Source organism: Stenella coeruleoalba (assembly GCF_951394435.1).
Source record: "Stenella coeruleoalba genome assembly, chromosome: 3".
In the NCBI taxonomy this organism is placed as follows: Eukaryota; Metazoa; Chordata; class Mammalia; order Artiodactyla; family Delphinidae; genus Stenella; species Stenella coeruleoalba.
Window position 1 is genome coordinate 161,517,994 of NC_137148.1, and position 21,334 is coordinate 161,539,327.

At 49.9% G+C, this 21,334-nt stretch overlaps 1 protein-coding gene across 2 annotated transcripts in view; it reads right to left on the reverse strand.

Moving 5' to 3' along the window:
- Window positions 1-21,334, reverse strand: part of CPAMD8 (C3 and PZP like alpha-2-macroglobulin domain containing 8) — a 99,648-nt gene that overhangs the window by 57,015 nt on the left and 21,299 nt on the right. For both annotated transcript variants that reach the window (XM_079918452.1, XM_079918451.1), the window contains 9 exons: window positions 20,828-21,055; window positions 18,524-18,694; window positions 15,554-15,682; window positions 8,881-9,064; window positions 7,408-7,580; window positions 6,672-6,821; window positions 6,139-6,300; window positions 4,501-4,643; window positions 1,036-1,098 (listed from right to left, as the gene is read on the reverse strand). In XM_079918452.1, coding sequence (XP_079774578.1) covers window positions 1,036-1,098; window positions 4,501-4,643; window positions 6,139-6,300; window positions 6,672-6,821; window positions 7,408-7,580; window positions 8,881-9,064; window positions 15,554-15,682; window positions 18,524-18,694; window positions 20,828-21,055 — 1,403 coding nt within the window. The remainder of the gene's footprint in view (window positions 1-1,035; window positions 1,099-4,500; window positions 4,644-6,138; window positions 6,301-6,671; window positions 6,822-7,407; window positions 7,581-8,880; window positions 9,065-15,553; window positions 15,683-18,523; window positions 18,695-20,827; window positions 21,056-21,334) is intronic.

Below are 21,334 nucleotides of genomic sequence, written 5' to 3' on the forward strand. Positions count from 1 at the left end.
TGCCCTGGGAGTCTTTCTAGCTTCCCCAAAGGGTCCCTCTACTTCCTCCCAAGCCCTCCATGAGAACACTGGCCCTACTGAAGCATGAAGCCCTTGGAGGCATAAAACATAAATTCTACGCGTGAGGGGACCCTATCTGCCTTGATCAAGGTGCCATCCCTGGCACCAAAAACACTACCCAGCACCCAAAACATCACCCAGTACACAGAAAATAGATACCTTTTTACTCTCCGTACATCTCTGATGATGGACTGACAGCCCATCTTAAATCTGGACTCCCAGAACAAAATGCAGTAATCAGCTTCTGTTCTGACCAGCGGGGAAGACTGCCCATAATGAGGACAAGCACATCCGTGAAAGCGGCCTGAGGAACCCCCAGCTGAGTGCTTGCCTCTGTGCTGAGCATGTGCCACGGCATCTCATGCCAAGAAGGGGACCCCAGCTCAGCAGTCGGTCCACCCGCTGGCCAATCCACTAGCCCCAGGGTCTGAACTTTCATGCCTAACTGGTTTCCCAGGGCAAGTCACCACTACCTTCTGACACTAAGCATTGAAAGAAAAAAGCCAACTGCATCTGGCAGGAATTTAGCACAGCACTGCTGCTTCAAGGCGAACTAAAAGAGAAAACAATGTAGAAAGGAAATGTGCTGAGAGAAGCAGCCTGTTTTGCGGGCAGGAGCCTGAGTCCCCTGAGGAGCGAGGAGGGGGTGGGTGGGTGGAACTGAGTTCATGTTCCAGGGAACTGTAATCATTTTAATGAGCTCGTTATATAAACAGAGCGGATAGAGTTACCCCAAGAGGGAGTTGTTAAGAAGCATGAAGCCCTCAAATTTCATATTTCATAGGCAGATGTCTGAGGCTACAGAGGGATTTGGGGCTGACTTCATAGCTTTGAGTTTTATGTGTTAGAAAAGGATGCCCAATGTCTTACTCAGATGTTGGTGTCAGATCTCCAGGCAAACCGACTGGGAACCATCTTTCATGAGTGCCTCTGAGTCAGCCCACAAAGGCAGCAAAGGAAAGAAATCATACTTACCTGATGTTGAGACAGTGCCAAATCCACGTTTCAGGGAAGTAGGTCCTTTTCTTCTTCTCTGCTCTATGAAAACAATTTTTTTTTAAAAAAGAAATGATTAAAGTTTCACGGACGTAACTTAATTCTGTTACCTGGCAGGTTAACATTCTACTTGATTAGCCTATAACATGTTAAGTCTCTTACCCAGCAGCTTCATATTCTACACGTTTTAATTCTCTGACCTGGATAGGTTAGTATTCTACTCTAATAGGACACAATGTGTTAATTCTTTCACCTGGCAGGGTTAACATTCTACTTGATTAGGACTAGTACGAGCGAGGCATCAAAGGCTTGACAGAGGCTTCTTAAAATGACAGTGGTGCCTCTCATCCTGAACTTAGAAGGTAAGAAGGGCCACAGGGACCACCCCATGTCCTCTCCTTTGTTAATTTCCCTCCCTGGGTTTGCCATGTTTTTCTGCATCATTACATAGAGCTCTCCTATCCCCTCTCCCCCTTCCTCTGTGCTTTCATTTTTTTTTTTGCAGCTTTTTTTAATTGAAGTATAGTTGACTTACGACATTGTGTCAGTTTAGTTTCTGAAGTACAGCAAAGTGATTCAGTTACACGTATATACATTCTTTCATGTGCTTTCATTCTTGGTTTATCCTCAGAAACCTCACAGCCCACCTTCCTCAGGGGCTGTCCTATTCTTTTTTTTTTTTTCTTTTCCTTTTTACAGTCTTTATTGAATTTGTTACAATATTGCTTCTGTTTTATGTTTTGGTTTTTGGGCCCCGAGGCAGGTAGGATCTTAGCTCCCCAACCAGGGATTGAACCTGCACCCCCTTCAGTGGAAGGCAAAGTCTTAACCACTGGACTGCCAAGGAAGTCCAGGGACTGTCCTATTCTTTAAAAAATAATATTAATAAGCCCTACTTGACATCTGGCAAAACTTCTCAAGATTAGAAATGCTCACATCTCTTTCAACCTGAGGTTACCTCTCCCAGGGATGAACCCTGAAATTAACCACAGACACATGTGCAAAGACAGACTATGGTGTGGCTCACTGCAGCACTGTGAGAAATAACAAACATCGTCTGGTTAATCAAATGACAGTACATTCACACCGTGGAATATTACGTGTCAGTGAAAAAGGGTGAGGTAAGTATATATGTACTGGTATGAAATGGTCTCTAAGGTTTATCGCTGACTTTAAAAAGGAAGGCACAGAACAGTATTATAGTATTCTCCCACTGCGTTGTTTTTTTTTTTAAAAAATCCTTGTGTATACACAGAAAATTTCTAGAAGGATATCTAAGGAATTATTGACCATTATTGCCTCTTAGAAGGGAGCGGAGGATCTGGAGGTGGGAGGGAGACTTCCATTTCATTATATACCCTTTCATACTCTTTGAAAAATAATGTAACCACATGCATATGGTTACGAAAAATGTCCTTCAGAATAAGGATGCATTATCCAATGACAAAAAGGCACAAACACTTGCTTTTTAAGGCATTTCTTATGCCTTTCTGCATTGGGATTTACAATTCCCTTTGAGGTTTTGGGTTTCGAGGCTGCCTGCATATCCACTTCAGGCCAAGCTCTCAGGAGGCACGCACATGGGAGGCTCCAGGCTTCCAGAGTAGTGTCTGGCTGAAGGATGCTCAGGGGCCAATATTCCACCTCCTCACTCAACCACATCTCAGAAATGCCTTCGTGTGCATCCAAAGTACCATAGGGGGAGCCTGGTCTGCCTATGCCCTGATGTGGAGTTTGGAAACGAGGACCCCTGTGGGCCTGTTAAATGTGTGACTTGGGCAGGAAGAACCTAGGGGATCCAGGTATCCAGAAACCACTGCAGAGGAGACTGGGGGGACTGGGAAGGTTCCCAATCTGGGCAGAGAGGGCTTGAAAGAAGAAGAGGGTTTTCATGGACAGGCCTGCCAGGGTGGGACATCCTCTGGGCCACATCTGGCTCAGAACAAGGGCTAAGGAGTCTGGGTGCCACCCTCAAGGTCTCCAAAGAGACCCAGATGCTGGGGCACTGCTGACCACACTGACCCCATCCCTGGCCCACTTGGTTCTGTGCTTCTCATTTAATGAGTTGGCAGGAAAGGGTACATCCAAGGCCTGCCTCCCCTTTCCCAGCCTACACACCCCTAAATTCACGGAGAGTGAAAAGGCAAGGTCTTCAAAACACCCTACCCCTCCCCAAGCTGGCTGGAGTTGAGGAGTTAGTGGGAGAGGCAGAGAATGAAGAAGGTGGGAAAGAAGACAGGTGGGGGATGGGGGAGCAGAAGGGAGGGAACAAAGGGAAAGACAGGAGAGAACAGGAAACACTACCTCCTGTGAAACAAAGGTTTCCATGAGACCAGAGACAAAGCCACAAATCTAAGGGGGAGATGTGAACTCCTCTCTCTCAGTAATTGACAAGTTAGCAAACAAACAAAGAAACAAAATGAGCAAGGATATGGAGGGTTTGGGCACCATCTACCATAGACTTGACCAAAAGTACTCATAGAGAATCCTATACCCAATGACAGGAGCTTGGACATTCTTTTCAAGTAGATATGAGCATTTACAAAAACAGACCATGTACCACATAGCCCATCTCCAAAATAAAAACCAGATGATGGGTATCATACAGACTATGTTTGTTGACCATAGTGGATATCATACAGACCATGTTCTCTGGCCATGATGCACATCTGACACAAATTTATAAAACACATAAAATTATAATAATTTTAAAAATCACTTGAAAATTGAAAACACCTCTGGGTAAGTCACTTGCCACATCTGGGCAAATCAATTTTTCCGCTAGTAAGAATCTATTTGGAAGCCAGCAATAATGGAAACACTTCATAGCACAACTTGGGTGCAGCCAAAGCAACACTCTGAGGCTTAAACATTTGATTTAAAATAAGAAAGACTGAAAAGTAATTACTTGGTGTCTAACTCCAAAAGGTAAAGACTTGGAGGGGAAGGGGGAAGAGACAGGAACAGAAGGAAGGAGGAAATGGTGGGAGGAAGAAGAAAGGGTAATAGAGAGAATTTTCTAAGCAGAGTCTCTGGGAGTGGGAGGATCAAGCCACAGTTTCCCACCCTGCCGCAATTTGTCTGTCCCTAGGCAGATCTGCTCCCCTGTTACACCTTCCTTCTCTTCTGCACCCCCAACCCCCAATTCCATGCACTTGGATGGGTCCAAGGACTAGGGGGAGCAGGGCCAAAGTGCTCAGTGCCCCAGCACACTAGGCCATTGGTGAGTCTGGCCCCAAGGAGACACTGGGCAATGTCTGAAGACATTTTTGGTTGTCACAACTGGGGGTAGGGGCGGGGGGTTACTGGCATCTGGTTGGTGGAGACCAGGGATGCCACTCAACACCCTATAGTGCGTGGGACAGCCTCACTGCAGAAAATGATCCAGCCCCAAATGTCAACAGTATGAGTCTAGACAACCCTACTCGAGGCAGTGACAATTACCTGGGGGGTTGTCTGGAGGACACTGCTGCCATCAGGCTCCCTGTGTGGGGCTGGAAGGCAGGGACAGCCTCATCAGTGTACAGGCCGCCGTCTTGCCGGTGGTTCAGGCTCACCAGGTCTGTCATCACCACCAGTCCTGTTTCCTAGGCAACAGATAATGCCCAGACCCACAGTGGGGAAGTGGACATTGTAGTCCCAGAGGTCACTGCCCCAACATCACTGCTGCGTAGCCCTGAGGGAGTCAGTCCTCTCTCCAGGCTTGGTGACACGGACTAAGGGGGTCATGGGACCCAGTAACCATCCAGGGCAGAGCAGAGGGGAGGCCAGCGCGTTTGTGGTCTAGGCACAAAAGGCCACATCTTGTATGATTCCATTTATATGAGACGTCCAACACCACAGGCAGATCAATGGTTGCCAGGTGCTGGGGGAGGGTGGGTGTGGAGTGACTGCTAATGGTGACAGGTCTCCTTTTGGGGTGATGGAAATGTTCTGGAACTAGACAGAGGTGCTGGTTTGCACAGCACTGTGAACGTACTAAATGCCACTGAATTGTTCACTTTAAAATGGGTTAATTTTCTGCTATGTGAATTTCACCTCTATTTAAAACAAATCAATTGGCGCAGTGCCTAATCCGGACCAAGAGTCAATGACTGTGGGCTGCAGTTATTACTGTTATAATATAGGGACTTCCCTGGTGGTCCAGTGGTTAAGACTTCACCTTCCAGTGTAGGGGGTGCGGGTTTGATCTCTGGTCGGGGAGGTAAGATTCCACGTGCCTCACGACCAAAACACATAAAACAGAAGCAGTTGTAACAAATTCAATAAAGACTTTAAAAAAATGGTCCACATCAAAAAAATTCTTTAATAAAAAAATGATATATATGTCTATATATTGGTATATATATTTGATACAGCAAAATGTTAACTGTGGGATCCAAGTGGTGGATCCACAGGTGTTCGCTAATTCGTTCAACGTTTCTGTATGTTTGAAAATGTTCCATAATAAAAATGGGAGGAAAAGGATGCCTGTTATTTATTTTAATTTGTTTTGGCCATGCCGCAGGGCTTGCAGGATCTTAGTTCCCCGACCAGGGATTGAACCCAGGCACCAGCAGTGAAAGCACAGAGTCCTAACCACTGGACCACCAGAGGATTCCCAAGGATGCCTTTTAAATGATTTAAAACCTAGGATGAAAAGTGCTCTCATGCATTTGAGTGGAGACCGCCAGCATGCTAAAGTGGGCTAGAATGACATTTGTGAGTATTACGTCTCCAGCAGCGCCCTGGTCCCCGGAGCCAGGAAGGAAGGGGACAGATTTGAGCTATAAATGTCAGCAAGGGACCTGAGAACACGGCACCTGCACCCATAGTGTAGGTTTTCCTTCCACCAAAGCACTTTCATCATCATTGCTCCAGAACAAGTTCAAGTTATCAATGGATACTCATTCTGCTCTCGTCCGTTTTGCAAATTGGGAGGGTCCACATATGAGCTTCCACTGGGGAGAATCAAAAAAGATTCTGCAATGCTAAAGGTTTGGAAACTTCCACCCCAACCCATCTCTGTACCCCGAGACCCTTTGTTTCAAAGGAAAAGGAGCTCAGAAGGGGGCGGTGGGGTCCAAGACCACCTCTCCTTACGGCAAAGGCAAACCCGGAGTCCTTGGTGACACCCCAGGGCCACAGGAAGATGGAGGAGCGCCGGCGTCGTCGGGCCATCAGCCCAGCCCACCAGAAGGGTCCATCCTCCCTGGACACCCCAAAAGCATCAGAAACATCGTAATCTTCCAATTCCCGGAAAACCTACAAACAAAGGGGAGCAGGAACTGGTCAACTGAGGGTTTCTTTTCAACCCAAACTGGCCTGGCATGCTCCCATCTCAACCTCCTCTCAATGTGTCACTTGGAACCAATCTTAGGAGACAGGAGTTGGTGGCTTTAACCCATTTTTAAGATGGGAAGCGTGGGGCTGAAGAGGTGGGACCCGGACAACGTGACATTGGATTTGACTCCAAGATCTTTTAACTGCACCCTAACAGCGACAAGGATGGGGTTTGCTGAGAATGAACCCAGTGAAGAGAGACAATCTGGATTTATACGGGGCTTTTCAGTTATTGGAAAGGAAGAGACGTCCGTGAAGATGCTGGAGCCCAGTGCCCAAGGGCCCCCGCTCACCTGGGTGGGAGTCAGCCGAAACCCAGACCTGAGCAAGTAGATGCTCTTGTCAACCGCAGCTACACACACGCAACTGCCCCTTGCAGCCCTGACCCGCAGATCGACGACTTCCCCGGGTTGGGTCTCATTTGCTGAATATGTCAGTGAAACCTGGACCCAAACACAGCAGAAAACTCGGGAGCTTGACCAAACTCTCCAGACCCACCCACCCACCCACCCTCTCTGCCCTCCGAGAAGAGTCGGTCCTCGCCAGCTCAGCTGGGACCCTGGCTTTGCTGCCCAGATGAGGAAAAGGATGGGAGGCTGAATGACGGTAACCAGGCTGGCGCAACTGGTACATTCTGTGCAGAAGATGGGAGGGGAGAAGAGAGGTGGGGAGAGGGGCGGTGACAGAGGACATGTTGCAGCCAGTTTTGGAGGGCACAGGGAGAGGATGTGGGGGGCGGAGCCCGTCTGGGGGGACGTGAGTGGAGCCCAGCAGGGACAGAGAACAGCTGACCACTTTTCCTGTGTGTAATGAACCCCCATCTGGGTGAGTTTTGGAGGATCTCCAGTAAAGACGCAACTTAGGATCCTGAAGGTAGGGCAACCCTTAGAAGTCCTGCCTGTCATACTATGTGAAGTCTGAGTGGCAGCTGTGTGCAGTCTACCCCAGCCCCGACACCCTGGAGCCCTCAGCCCTGATGACTCTTGCCCATCGCCTCTCCCTCCCCCAGTTTGGTACCCGATGCTCTACCTGGTTTTCAAAGAAGGTCTCAACAGCAAACTGGAGGCTGTCAGCCACCCCTTCTCCATTCTCCCTGACGTAGAAGGCCAGCAGGCGGCCGAGGGGGACCATGCTGGGGGTCACGGTCAGCCGGAGAGAGGTCACGCACACACTGACCTCTGCTGCTGGGGCTGGAGAGGGCTCTTAGACAAGTCAAAGGTGGGGAGAGACATGAAAGCTCAGCATCCCACAGTAGAACCACCGATGCCCCAGTTGCTCTGGGGGTTACATAGGGGGTGGCGCGAAGAGATGGCAGCCCAGGGCTGGCCCAGGGCAACTACTCCATGGATACTCACACCCCCTGTTATTTCACCCAGAAGGGAAGATAAACCCAAGAGGATGTGGACGCACAATGTCCAAAGCACCATTCAGGCCAGTGGTTCTCAACCATGGCAATGCTACTCCCCAGGGGGCATTTGGTAATTTTGGTTGTCGCAACTTGGGGGTGTTACTGGCATCTAGTGGGTGGAGGCCAGGGATGCTATCCAACACCCTACAATGCACAGGACAGCCCCACAGAGAATAATCCGGCCCCAAACATCAGTAGTGTGGAGGATGAGAAACTGACGTGGATGAGAGAGACCCTGTCTGACGTCCTGTCTGCCTGTCTGGCCGCCTTCCTATCCATCATCCATCCATCCATCCGTCCAATTATCCACCCATCCATCCATCCATGACTCTATCTAACCATCCATCTATCAATTTATCTATTGATTCTATTTATAAAGCCATCTCTTTATCGACCCACCTATCCATGACTCTATCCATCCATCAACTTATCTATTGATAATTCTATCTATGAATCTGTCTCCCTATCTATCTATCTATCTATCTATCTATCTCAGTGATTCACACCCAGGCGTCACTTTTCCCCCTAGAGACACTGGTGATATCTGGAGACATTTTCGGTTGTCATACTGTGTGTAGGGGGGTTGCCACTGGCATCTAGTGGGGGGAGACCAGGGATGTCGCTCAGCAGCCTACAGTGCACAGCACAGGCCCCATAACAAAGAATATCCTGCAAGTGTCCACAGTCCCTAGTTAGGGGATCCTGCTCGAGGCAGAAGGGCTGTGAAGAGGACGAGGCTGGGGAGACCCAGGGGAGGAGGTGGGTCTTGTGAGGAACATGTGGAAAAGAAGGACCCCTACATGGGGAATCAGTCTGGGCAAAGGCGGAAGGGGCCTGGCAGATGGCAACCTGGCACAGCATGGGCCTGTGCAGGGGCCCAGCCCATGGCAGCCTCAAGAAGCGATGCCTCCAACAGCTGGTCACTGCCCAACCTCCTGGCCCCAACCCGGTCTTGCCTGGGACGTGTGCCCTCCACCCTGAGGCAGGCCCCCCCTCCTGGCTGCACCCTGCCTACTCCTCCTTGCTGGGGCGCCCACCCCAGTCTCAATGGTTCAGAAGGAATATAGGAACCTCCAGCCCGTGGCCTAGCTCACCTGTCTCGGAAAGGTGCGTTAAGCGGATGGGCTTCTCCGGGGCTGCCCGCTTGCTTCTCTGCTGGGTGATGTGGGCAGGCTGCTGGCCCGAGAGCACAATGTTGCCCCTCGCAGCCACCTCATAGTACAGAGTGAAATTGCAGGGACACGTGGACTTCACTGGGAAATGGGCATCCTCCCCGACCTGTGGGAGACACGGAGCATGGGGAGCCATGCCTGACATCCACAGCCCAGCACCAATGCCACAGCCTACCCTAGGGAGAAGGCCACTGTGGGGCCACAGGGAGGCCAAGAAAGCTGAGGGAGGAGCACTGGCTTCAGAACTGAGTGCTCGGCATCTGGTCCTGGCTGTGGCCACATCACCATGGCAACCTCAGCTGATGCTCTGTAAATGGGGCTGTGCTGCGGATGAACCGTGATAAGGGGATGGAAACTCTCCGTGAGTGCAGTGTGGTAAGGATCTGAACCTAGCCTAAGAGAGGTCTGGCCTTTGTCCCCTGCTCCTGGAACGTGATCTTTAAGGCCTTGAAATGTCCTGCCTGATGAGTCTTTGTGTATCTGGGGTCTGGGGCCACACCAGATACTAACAATATAATTTACGGTAGGGACATTGGGCCACACTATATCAGTTTGACCTCTGGAGGGGCTGAGACTAGGGTCGGCCAGGCAGGTGGTTAGCCATGTCTATGTGACTAACCTCCACTAAAAACCCTGGACACTGAGGCCCGGGTGAACACCCCTGGTTGGCAGTACACCATGCATGTAGTCACACATTGTTGCCAGCAAGGCCACACTGTCCTTGACTCTATGGGGGGAGGACAACTGGAAGTTCACATTCAGAACTCACCTGGCCCCTGCCTCATGATCCTCTTGCCTTGCCTGTTTTTAATCTGTATCTTTCACTGTATTAAACTGTAACTGATTCTAACAGCTTTCAGGGATTCTGTGACTCCCTCCAGAGATTAAAGAAACTGAAAGTGGTTTGGTGACCCCCCCCAAATTCTGCAGTTGATGGGGGATGGTCTTGGGGACTATTCCCTAACTCCACAGGCACCAGTGCAGGCAATGGGCTGGAACTTCTCATTGGATATACACTTGATGAGGTGGGTTCTATCACAATCCCCAAGTTTCCAGAGGGGATTTGATCCCTTCCCAACATCAGTGAGTGGTGGGGACAGGATTCAAAGCCCAAAGGGCTGAAGCCAGAGCCCCATGCTTAACCTCCACGCTGCCCTCATTCCCTGTGTTACAGCTGAGGTCTCCCAGGTCCTGTGAGCTCCCCAAGAGCTTGGAGTGTGACCATTTCCAACACTGATGTTACAGGCTGCATGAGAAGTCATCCTCTGGACTTTTGCCCCAGAGGTTCCCTCCTCTGCCCCATGTTTTACAATCCATGACTCTCCCCAAACATCTGGGCCACCCTGAATGCCCAGAGGAGGGTAATCTGAGGTGGTGAGTATCATTCTCACTGTGGGTCCTTGGGCAAGTCATTTCACCTCTCTGATCCTCAGTTTCCCCATTTGTAAAATAAGGTTATATCTCCTGGACAGAAGGTCCTGAGGATCCAATGAAATGATGAACGTATCATTCTCAACATCACACCTGTTCACTGTGGGTGGTTAATAAATGTCATTCTACTTCCCACTGAAGACAAGAACCCACCCGTTTAAGGAGCTGATCCAAAGGTACTCACTCCCACAGCCAAATCTGGGAAACTGGAGTAGCAGAAAGAAGAATGAACTCTTCAAGAGTGTCAAGGTCATGAAAGACAAGGAAAGACCAAGAAACCATCAGACTGGAGGACACGAAATGCAGTGTGAGATCCTGCATGGGATCCTGGACCGAAAAAAGCAGGTGCCTGGAAAAACCAGGGAAATGCAAATAAAGTCCGGGGTTTAGTTATGTCCAGTGCTGATGTCTTAGTTTTGACGAATGTGTCATGGTCTCATAAGATGGTAACATTAGGGGGAAGCCTAACGAAGCGCCAGTGGCCTTTTTTGTCCAAGTAAAAGCTGATCCTAAAATTCACACGGAAATGCAAAGGATCCAGGATAACCAAAACAATCTCGACAAAGAACAAGGTTGTAGGACTCACGCTTGCCAATTTCAAAACTTACTACAAAGCTACAGTATCAAAACAGTGTGGTATTGGTATAAGGACAGACATATAGATCAATAGGCTAGAACTCAGAGTCCAGAAATAAACATCTGTGGCAAACTGATTCTCATCAAGGGTGCCAAGACCTTTTGAAGGGGAAAGAACAGTCTTTTCAACAGATGATTCTGGAACAACTGGATCTCCACATTCAGAAGAATGAAGTTGGACCCTACCTCACACCATACACAGAAGTTTACTCAAAATGGTTCAAAGACTTAAATGTAAGAGCTAAAACCATAAACTGTTAGTTGAAAACATAGGGGTAAACCTTCATGACCTTGGATTTGGCAATGGCTTCTTTGAGATATGGCACCAAAAGCACAAACAACAAAAGAAAAATAATAGATAAATTGGATTTCACCAAAATTAAAAACCTTTGTTGCATCAAAGGACACTATCAGGAAAGTGAAAGGACAACCCACAGAATGGCAGAAAAGACTTCCAAGTCATATATCTGATAAGGGTCTAATGTCCAAAATAGATAAAGTACCCTCACAAAAACAAAAAGACAAACAATTTAAAACACTAGGGAAAGAAAGCTGGATGAAGGATATGCAGGAACTCTCTGCGCTATATGAGCAACTCTTCTGTAAGTCTAAAGTTATTCCAAAATCTGAAATGAAAAAAGGAAGCATGGTGGTAACAGATTACAACACCTTGAATCATCTTTTAGAAGTTCACAAGTCCACAGGCACACGGAAAACAACAATAATACAGCAAAAATAATAGTGGGGCAAGTTCTTTTTTTACCAGCTAATAAATTTAGAAGGAATGTCAGAATCATCATAGGTGCAGAAATCAGAGTATCCACCATAAAGCCAATGTGATAACTGATTACAGCAAGAATCATCAAAGATGCCAAAGGCATTTGGTGAAAGGTTGCTGGGGCTCAGGGAATCATCAAAGATGCCAAAGGCATTTGGTGAAAGGTTGCTGGGGCTCAGGACACTGTGGCAGGGACCTCAGAGTGTCACCCAGATTATTTATTAGCTTCACCTGCAGAGGGAAAGAGCTGGTAGGAACCAGACCCAGCTTCAGCAAGGGTGGGGCTGCCCAAATCTGTGCCTCCTGATGGCGCTCAACAAAAGGAGTACGTACATAGTAGTTTCGCCAGAACCATGTTTTAACCTGAATCTCACTCATAATGTGGAATAATCTGCAAGATCACAGGTTGGAATTCTTTACAAAAGTCATGGCAATGAAAAGGCAGGGAGACTGTTCTAGATCAAGAACGATTACGGACACAGAAGAGCCAAATGCAACTTTTAAATTGATCCTGAGTAAAATGCAGGCACGCATACACACACGCACACACAGGTGAGCACACACACACGTGCACGTGCACAAGCATGCATCTGCAAGACATGCACACTCACACATATGTGCAGGCATGCATGGGTGTGCACACACACTATATATAAACTGTATCTCGAGGACACCTTTGAGAATCTGAATATTGCCTGTGAATTAGACAATATGATTGAGTTAATATAATTTTCTCAGATATAACAATGACCTTGCGGTCATGTTGAAGAACGTCCCTATTTTTAAGACACATTATGCTCAAGTATTTAAGAGTGAAGCATCATATCTGTAATTTCCTTTTAAATATTGCAGTCAAAAAAGGGGCAGGGCTTCCCTGGTGGCGCAGTGGTCGAGAGTCCACCTGCCGATGCAGGGGACACGGGTTCCTACCCCGGTCCGGGAAGATCCCACATGCCGCGGAGCGGCTGGGCCCGTGAGCCATGGCCGCTGAGCCTGCACGTCCGGAGCCTGTGCTCCACAACGGGAGAGGCCACAACAGTGAGAGGCCCGCGTACCACAAAAAAATAAATAAATAAATAAGGTGGAAAGAAACAGATGGATAAATAGGTGAGTGGATGGATGGATGGGTAGATGGGTGGAGGAATGGGTGGTAGGTGGATGATGGGTGCATAGGTGGGTAGATGGGAGGATGGATGGATGTGGGTGGATCGGTGGGGGGGGTGGGTAGATGGGTGGGTGGATGAGTGGATGGAGAGATAAATAGATGAGTGGATGGATGGGTGGATGGGTAGATGGATGGGTAGGTAGGTGAGTGGGTGGGTGGGTAGATGGGTGGGTAGATGGATGGAGGCAAAATATTAATTCATAAATCTAGGTGAAAAGCGTATGGTTATTTATTATACTTTTTTTATTTCTCTTTAAATTTGCAAATATCCTCCTTATAACAACACCCAAACAAAAGTCTCTTTCTGTTTGAGATGTTGGGGAAAAAAAGGAAAGAGTGCAAATCTTTTTCTTCTTCTCACGAACTAACCCCATGGCATCAGAGCAACCCTAAAATATTGGGGTGACAGCCCCATTTACAGAGCAGCTCCTCCCTGCACATCCCTTGGTGCTGGAGGAAGAAGAAAGGGCCCCAACACAGAGCTGGGACTGCACCAGGCATGGCCACTCTTGCCTCAATGCCCTGAGGTCACACTCAGGGCCCCTCGATGACAGTCTGGGACGGGGAGAGCTGGCGCCTGCTGACCTGACTGAGGCAGGACAGAGGTGTCCCTCCAAGAAGAAATTCTGAGTGGCCCAGCCAAGTCCTCGCCTACGGGAACAGTGGTCCCAGCAGACATGACACAGGACTCCTTTCCACCCCCACAAGAAGGTGGCCAACCCCAGCACCCCTACGCTGCACAGATGGTTAAACAGTATTAAAACAAGAACAGCGTGTGCAGCCTAGCTGGGCACGACCTCACTGGAGTTTCTCATTCTCATAACCCCCACAGAGGGCCATTAAGCCCAGGGAGTAGGCAGCCCTGCCACCTCAGTTCCTCCAAGATGCGTCCCAGGGGCCCCTCAGGGCTGGGCAGCACCCTCGGAGAGGGAATCTCAGAGGTTTACAGGACTGGTAGGGCCCGGGAGTCCCATTGGCAAGTGGTTTCCATTAGAGGCAATGCTGGCAAGCCTGCCACCACCCACGGCAGCCGGGCTCAGCCCTCAGAGCATCAATTAGGGGAATTAACGGAGTGCTTTATAAAACATACATATACGTATATATCATTTAATAGGTGAGGGGACAAACAAACCGCAGTTGATCCAAACCATATGATGCAATATAATTCGCCACGAAAATGAAAGGCCCTCTCAAGTCAGAAAAAGAGTCGGACGTAGTTCGATGCAAATTGCTAAATGAAAGAAGCCAATCTGGGGACTTCCCTGGTGGTCCAGTGGCTAAGACTCCGCACTTCCAGTGCAGGGGGCCTGGGTTCAATCCCTGGTCAGGGAACTAGGTCCCACATGTCGCAACTAGAAAAGATCCCACGTACCACAACGAAGATCCCGCAAGTGGCAACAAAGTTCCCACGTGCTGCAACTAAGACCCGGCACAGGACTCCCCTGGTGGCGCAATGGTTAAGAATCCGCCTGCCAGTGCAGGGGACACGGGTTCAATCCCAGGTCCAGGAAGATCCCACATGCCGCAGAGCAATTAAGCCTATGCGCCACAACTACTGAGCCCACGTGCCACAACTATTGAAGCCCACGTGCCTAGAGCCCGTGCTCCACAACAAGAGAAGCCACCGCAATGAGAAGCACGCGCACCGCAATGAAGAGTAGCCCCCGCTCGTTACAACTAGAGAAAGCCCTCGTGCAGCAACGAACCCAACACAGCCAAAAAAAAAAAAAAAAGACCCACTGCAGCCAAATAAATAAATAAATATTTTTTAAAAAAGAAGAAGACAATCTGAAAAGGACACGCACTGTATAATTCTGGCTCTATGACATTCCGGAAAAGGAAAAAGTATAAAGACAGTGAAAAGCTCAGCGTTTGCCAGGGGTTGGAGGGAGGGAGGGAGGAATAGGTAGAGCACAGTGGATTTTTCGGGAAGTGAAACGATCCTGTGTGACGTTGTAACGGTGGATACATGACATTGTGCGTTTGTCATAAAACGTGCACCACCAAGAGGGAACCCTGACATACACTGGGGACTTCAGTGCATAATCACATATTAATAGCGGCTCATCAATTTTAACAGATGGTAATAATCAGGGAAACTGCATGCAGGGGAAGTGGGTGTATGGGAAGTCTCCATATTTCCTGCTCAGTGTTTACAGATCCCTATTTCCACACACATCTTCACGCATCTTACTTAATTTGGATCATGGAATAACAGACTTGGGAAGAACTAACGTGAGACCCAGCTCTGAGTTCGTCTCATCTTTGCACTCGGTGTGTCTGCAAGTGTCTGGTGGGTGACTTCCGGTGCCTTTGCACAAGAAACTCCAGACAGTGGGGAACCAGGGCCAACAGGACCCTGAGGGCAGGTGACATCACAGTAAACCCTGGCCTTGGCCTAAATGTGCATCATAAATAAATTACAGGAATTCATTCCATGCAATACTCCCCTTGCTGGAGGGATGGGGCTCCTGTGTCAGCATCAGCATTAACCCTGCTGGGGCATGTGCAGGCTCCCTGGAGGCACGTGCATGCTGCTTCTTGGGCCCCGTCCTGCTCGAGAAGGGCACACCTGAAAGCCTTACCTGCAGGGGGAGGGAGGGCGGCTGCAGCTGCAGGTAGCACTGGCTTGGGGAGTACCAGCTGCTGAGGGAGAGGTAGCTGGGCAGGTACTGGGCCCCCACGAGCTTTCCACCGAGGGCTGTCACCTTGGTCTAAAGAAGAGAGGGTATTTGATCAAGGCTTGGATGCTTGGTGTAGGAAGGGGGTCTTAATCAAGCCTATGTAATGAAACCCCAATAAAAACTGTGGACACTGAGGTGGGCATGAGCATCCCTATTGGCTGTGCTCTGTGTGTAGTATCAGGAGGGTGACGTGTCCCGACTCCACCCTTCTGCCTGCCCCGCCCTGCCCTGCAGCAAGATCTTCTCATGCTCCAATTTCCCTTTGGAGAACCTCTTCCCCAATTCTCAGAGCATGGGGTCCAGTGTGGCTAGCTTGTCCTTCCCCAGCTCCACGGGAAGCAAGTGTCCAAGGCTGGCCACAGGGTGTCAGGGGTTGGCTCAGGCAATGGCAGGTGGCCCACGTGGCCACTGAGAGACAGTTCCCTCATGGGCATATTAGGGAAGCCCATGTCCTGGGCTTGCCAGCACCTTCGGTGGCTCCTCGGAGGGCAAAACCTCCTTGGGAAGTGAGCACAGGGGAGATGGTGGTCAGGAGAGGGAGAAGCCTCGCTGGGCAGCATCCCCAGAGCTCTGGACGCTGCTCCCCCTGGAGCTCTCCATCCTCCCTCTTCATGCCCCAGGAACTGGCAGTTATTTTACTTTTGCTCCTTTGGGAGTTTGAACCTGCTGCCTTCACTTGCTGCTGGAAAAGTGTGGCTAACACAAGAGAGATGCCAGAAGTGGGGGCCGGAAGGGAGTAGTCTAAGACCTCTGTGTGATAAAGAATAAAGAAGCTGGGGACTTCCCTGGTGGTGCAGTGGTTAAGAATCCACCTGCCAATGCAGGGGACACGGGTTCGAGCCCTGGTCCGGGAAGATCCCACATGCTGCGGAGCAACTAAGCCCGTGCGCCACAACTACTGAGCCTGCGCTCTAGAGCCCGCGAGCCACAACTACTGAAGCCCGTATGCCTAGGGCCCGTACTCCACAACAAGAGAAGCCACCGCAGTGAGAAGCCCACACCTCAATGAAGAGTAGCCCCCGCTCACCGCAACTAGAGAAAAGAAGCTGGCCCACCTTTATCTCAGTTACTGGCAGATAGCCTCTGAACCCCTAAAATTTCCCAAGTGATGCAGGTGTCTTTGCTATTCATGGTGGGTCCTGATAATATGAGCTAATGAGATAATTCGGGATGGGGACAATCATGCCAGAAAGACCAATCATGGGATTAGAGGGTTGGGGCTTTGAGCCACGGGATGTGGTGTCCACTTGACCTCTAGGGAGGGGAGGCAGCTAGAGACTGAGTTCAGTCATGGGGCCAATGATTAATCAATCAAGCCTATGTAGTGAAACCCCAATTAAAACTGTGGACACCAAAGTGGGAGTGAGCATCCCTATTGGCAATGCTCTGTGTAGTGTCAGGAGGGTGACGTGTTCCAACTCCATGGGGACAGCACACGAAGCTACAAATTTGGGACCCTCCCAGCTCTCGTCCTATGCATGTGTGTCTCTCTCTTTGGTTGGTCCTAAGTTGTATCATTTTGCTATGATAAAACCGTAATTGCAAAAAATACAAACTTCCAGTTACAAATTCAGTCCTGGGGATGTAATGTACAGCATGGTGTCTATAGTTAATCATATCGTATTGTACATTTGAGAAAGTTGGTAAAAGAATAGATCTTAGAGGTTCTCATCACAAGAAAAAAAAGTGTAACTGTGTATGGTAACTGGACATATTGTGATGTCATTTCACAATATATACATACATTAAATCATTATGTTGAACACCTGAAATGAATATAATGTTACACGTCCATAGGTGCTGTAATTGTAAGGTAGTGGGGTAGCAGGAACCTCCAAATTTGTAGCCAGGTGGTAAAAAGTGCTGGTGGCCTGGGGATCCCTGGCTGTTAAAAATCTTTAAGGAGGGCTTCCCTGGTGGCGCAGTGGTTGAGAGTCTGACTGCCGATGCAGGGGACGTGGGTTCGTGCCCCGGTCCGGGAAGATCCCACGTGCCGCGGAGCGGCTGGGCCCGTGAGCCATGGCCGCTGAGCCTGCGTGTCCGGAGCCTGTGCTCCGCAACGGGAGAGGCCACAGCAGTGAGAGGCCCGCGTACCGCAAAAAAAAAAAAAATCTTTAAGGACATGTCGCCCACAGGGGACATAGTGACCACAAGTGTCCTCGGCTCCCACCTACACATTTATTCCCAGCTACCTTCTGTCCCCACCATCCCAGTGTCCGTGGGGCCACCACGCCTACCACCAGCTATAGGGGTGAGGGCTGGGACATCCTCTTTACCACACCTGCTCCTCCCTCCCCTGACAAGGAGACACCAGGTCCTGCCAATTCTACCTCCACAGCTCCAGGCTCAGTGTCCTCTCCATCATCACCTCCCGTCTGCCCACCTGTGGCCCCGCCCAGACATCCCCCACTATGGGCACTGGAGTGACAGACTGCCTTCTGGGTAAGCCCTGAGCACCCCTGTGAGGTGAGGGGAAGCCCCACTGGCTCCCTCCTCCATACCTCCTTGAAATGGCTTGGCTGGCTGGGCATTTGCAGGATCCAATTACACTAGGACTGTGGGCCTCTGGGGCTATGCATATGCTGTTCCACCTTCCTGGAAGCAGCCTGGCTGAACCTCCCCCTCGTCAGGAGTCCACCTGGGAAGATGCCCTCACAGGAGCCAGGCACCCTCATCTCTTCTCAGCCTCCCGCCTCACTCTGGGGTGGTCGGGTTACCTGACTTACTATCAGCCTCCCCCATCAGACTTTGAACTCCCTCAGGGCAGGGGCAGGACCCAGGTCCACTGACCCAGTGCCTGAGCATGGCCTGGAGGAGGGGCCAAATCCATGCCTGCTGGCTGAATGACAAGGGTCTAGGTGACTCACCCACCTCCAGCCACACGTGCTGGGCTGACACAGGGATGGAGGGGATCTCAAACCCTACCAGCCCACCCCGGGACACAGACTCGGTGGTGTATATGTTGTCCTTCGGCGTCAGCTCTGCCCTGATCTGGACCGTCACCCCCTCAGCCGGGCTGCCGTCTGGGTAGGACAGCTCCACCTGGAAGGAGTCACCAATGATTCAACGTGGTTAGGGTGGCAACACTTCCCAAACGGATCTATAGATTCAACCCAATCCCCCAGCAGACTCCCAGCCAGCTTCCTTGCAGCAATCAACAATCTAATGCTAAAATTCATACGGAATTACAAGTGGCCCCAAACAGCCAAAGCAGTCCTGAAAAAGAACCAAGAACTCACACATCCCAATTTCAAAACTTACTACAAAGGTACAGTAATCAAGACACGTGGTACTGCTATAAGGACAGATATGCAGACCAGTAGAGTAGAAGAACTGAGAGTCCAGATATAAATCCACCCATCTATAGTCAATTGATTCAAAAACATAAGATTAAAATATGGTGAGGGGGAATTCTCTGGCAGTCCAGTGGTTAGGACTCCATGCTTCCACTGCAGGGGGCATGGGTTCAATTCCTGCTCAGGGAACTAAGATCCTGCATGCCGAGTGGCACAGCAAAAAAAAAGAAAAGAAAAAGATTATAGTCAATTGATTTATGACAAGGGTGCCAAGACCATTCAATGGGGAAAGAACAATCCCTTCAACAAGTGGTTCTGGGACAACTGGATCTCCACATGCAGAAGAATGCAGTTGAATCCCTACCTCACACCATATACCAAAATTAACTCAAAATGGATCAGAGACCTAAATGTAATGGCTAGAACTACAAAACACTTCGAAGATAACGTAGGGGAAAACTTTTATGACCTTAGACTTGGCAAAGAAGTCACAAGGCACAAATCACCCCATGCCAGCCATTCTCCTGGTGCCACAGCCAGGTAGGAATGGGGCGGGCAATGCCACGGACAGTGCCACGTGACTCTCAGACCTCACTCATTCAGGCAGGTAGAAAAGGTAGTCAGAATGAGGGGTTCAGATATTGTGAAGAAATACGGTCAGTGGTTCCTGAAGGACCCTGGAGCACCCCTCAACTGTGTAGGTTATCTGGTGATGGGGTGACCAGCTTCAGCTCCGTTCTTTAAGGCAGACAGTAGAAATTTCTCAGGTGTAGGTGAAATGCTCCCCTTTCACTGAATGGACAGCTCCAAGCCCCTTCTTCATACACCATCTGACCCCGCACATGGTGCCTTAGCTTCTACTCAAGCTGGTACCCTCAAAGCCAGGGGCACACAAGCTGTGTCTCTGTGTGTGGGACAGTGGGAGCTGAGATCTCATCATGGAGGAGAAGAGAGGTCCCAGAGCAGAGCAGGAGAAGCAGGACACAGCATGAGGACAGACCGCTAGGATCCTGTGGGTGACCCATGGAACATAAAAGGGGACAGGGGTGTGGGTGCTGGGCAGAGGCAGGGGTTAGAGGGCATGGCCAGCTTCCCCCTGAGGTGATGCTAGGCTCCACTGGCCTTGACTCCCTCAGCTGCAATTGAAACACAGATACCCCAGTTCAGCAAAAGGATCTCGAATTTCTAGCCACCTCAAACTTCACTGTGTAGAAAAAATGGTGTGGTGGGTGGGAGGGAGATGGGGGCTTGTTCAAAATGTTGTTCCCCACAGGGGATCTGAATCAGTCTGTCTCAGGGATGGGGATCTGCCTTTTAGGGACTTAGCTATTAAGTCATCCAGAGGTAACGTCAACCCAGTTAAGGAAGGTGATTTAATAAGTGGATACGTTTGGTAGTGTATATGGAAGGGAGATGCAAGAGGGAGGAGATATGGGGATATATGTATGTGTATAGCTGACTCACTTTGTTATAAGGCAGAAACTAACACACAACTGTAAAGCAATTATACTCCAGTAAAGATGTTAAAAAAATAATAATAAGTGGATACGTAGCATCATGGTTTAACGCTCTAGGTACGGGAATGTCTAACTATGTGGATTAAAGGAAACCATGCTTTTAGGTGGAGCAGAATGTCCAGTGTCCCCTGCCCTGGGTACCAGCTCTCATCACACTCAGCAAAGCAGTCCCTTGATCCCAAGAGGGCAAAAGTTCTGTTGGCACAATCAAACGATGTAGTATTCGGCCAAGTCACGGCTGTGGGGCCCGTAGCATGCACTGCAGTGGTTACACAGCTGTCCTTGGGCAGGAGCTGGGCTGGGAGGCAGCGCAGAGCCTGTGACCTTGACGGCCCCTGCTGGGCACCACGCCCAGGGCTTACCTTCCCCACATAGGACAGACCCGGCTTGAACTGCTTCCTGGTGTCCTTGGAGTACCGGACATCCACCAGCTGTCTCTGGACGGGGGTGGAGTCATCAAAAGCCACCTGTTGGCTCCCGTCCGTGCTGGTCACCATGGCCCAGATGCTGACGGTGCCCCGGAAGTGCTCAGGGACATCGGCCAGGATCATGTCCTTCACGCAGATGTTGAAGTCCTGGGAGCCGTGGATCTGGAGGCGGGAAACACACAGGTCGCGCTCGCCGGGAGCTGGAGTGGCTTTGAGAGACGACTCGCAAGCACAGAGCTCAAGTAGGTGACTCTGGGGACTTCCCTGGCGGTCCAACGGTTAAGACTGCATGCTCCCAATCTGGGGGGCCCAGGTTCGATCCCTGGCCAGAGAACCAGATCCCACATGCCGCCAACAAAGATCCCGCGTGCCGCAACTAAGACCAGGCACGGCCAAATAAATAAATATTAAAAAAAAAAAAAAGTAGGTGGCTCTGGTGGC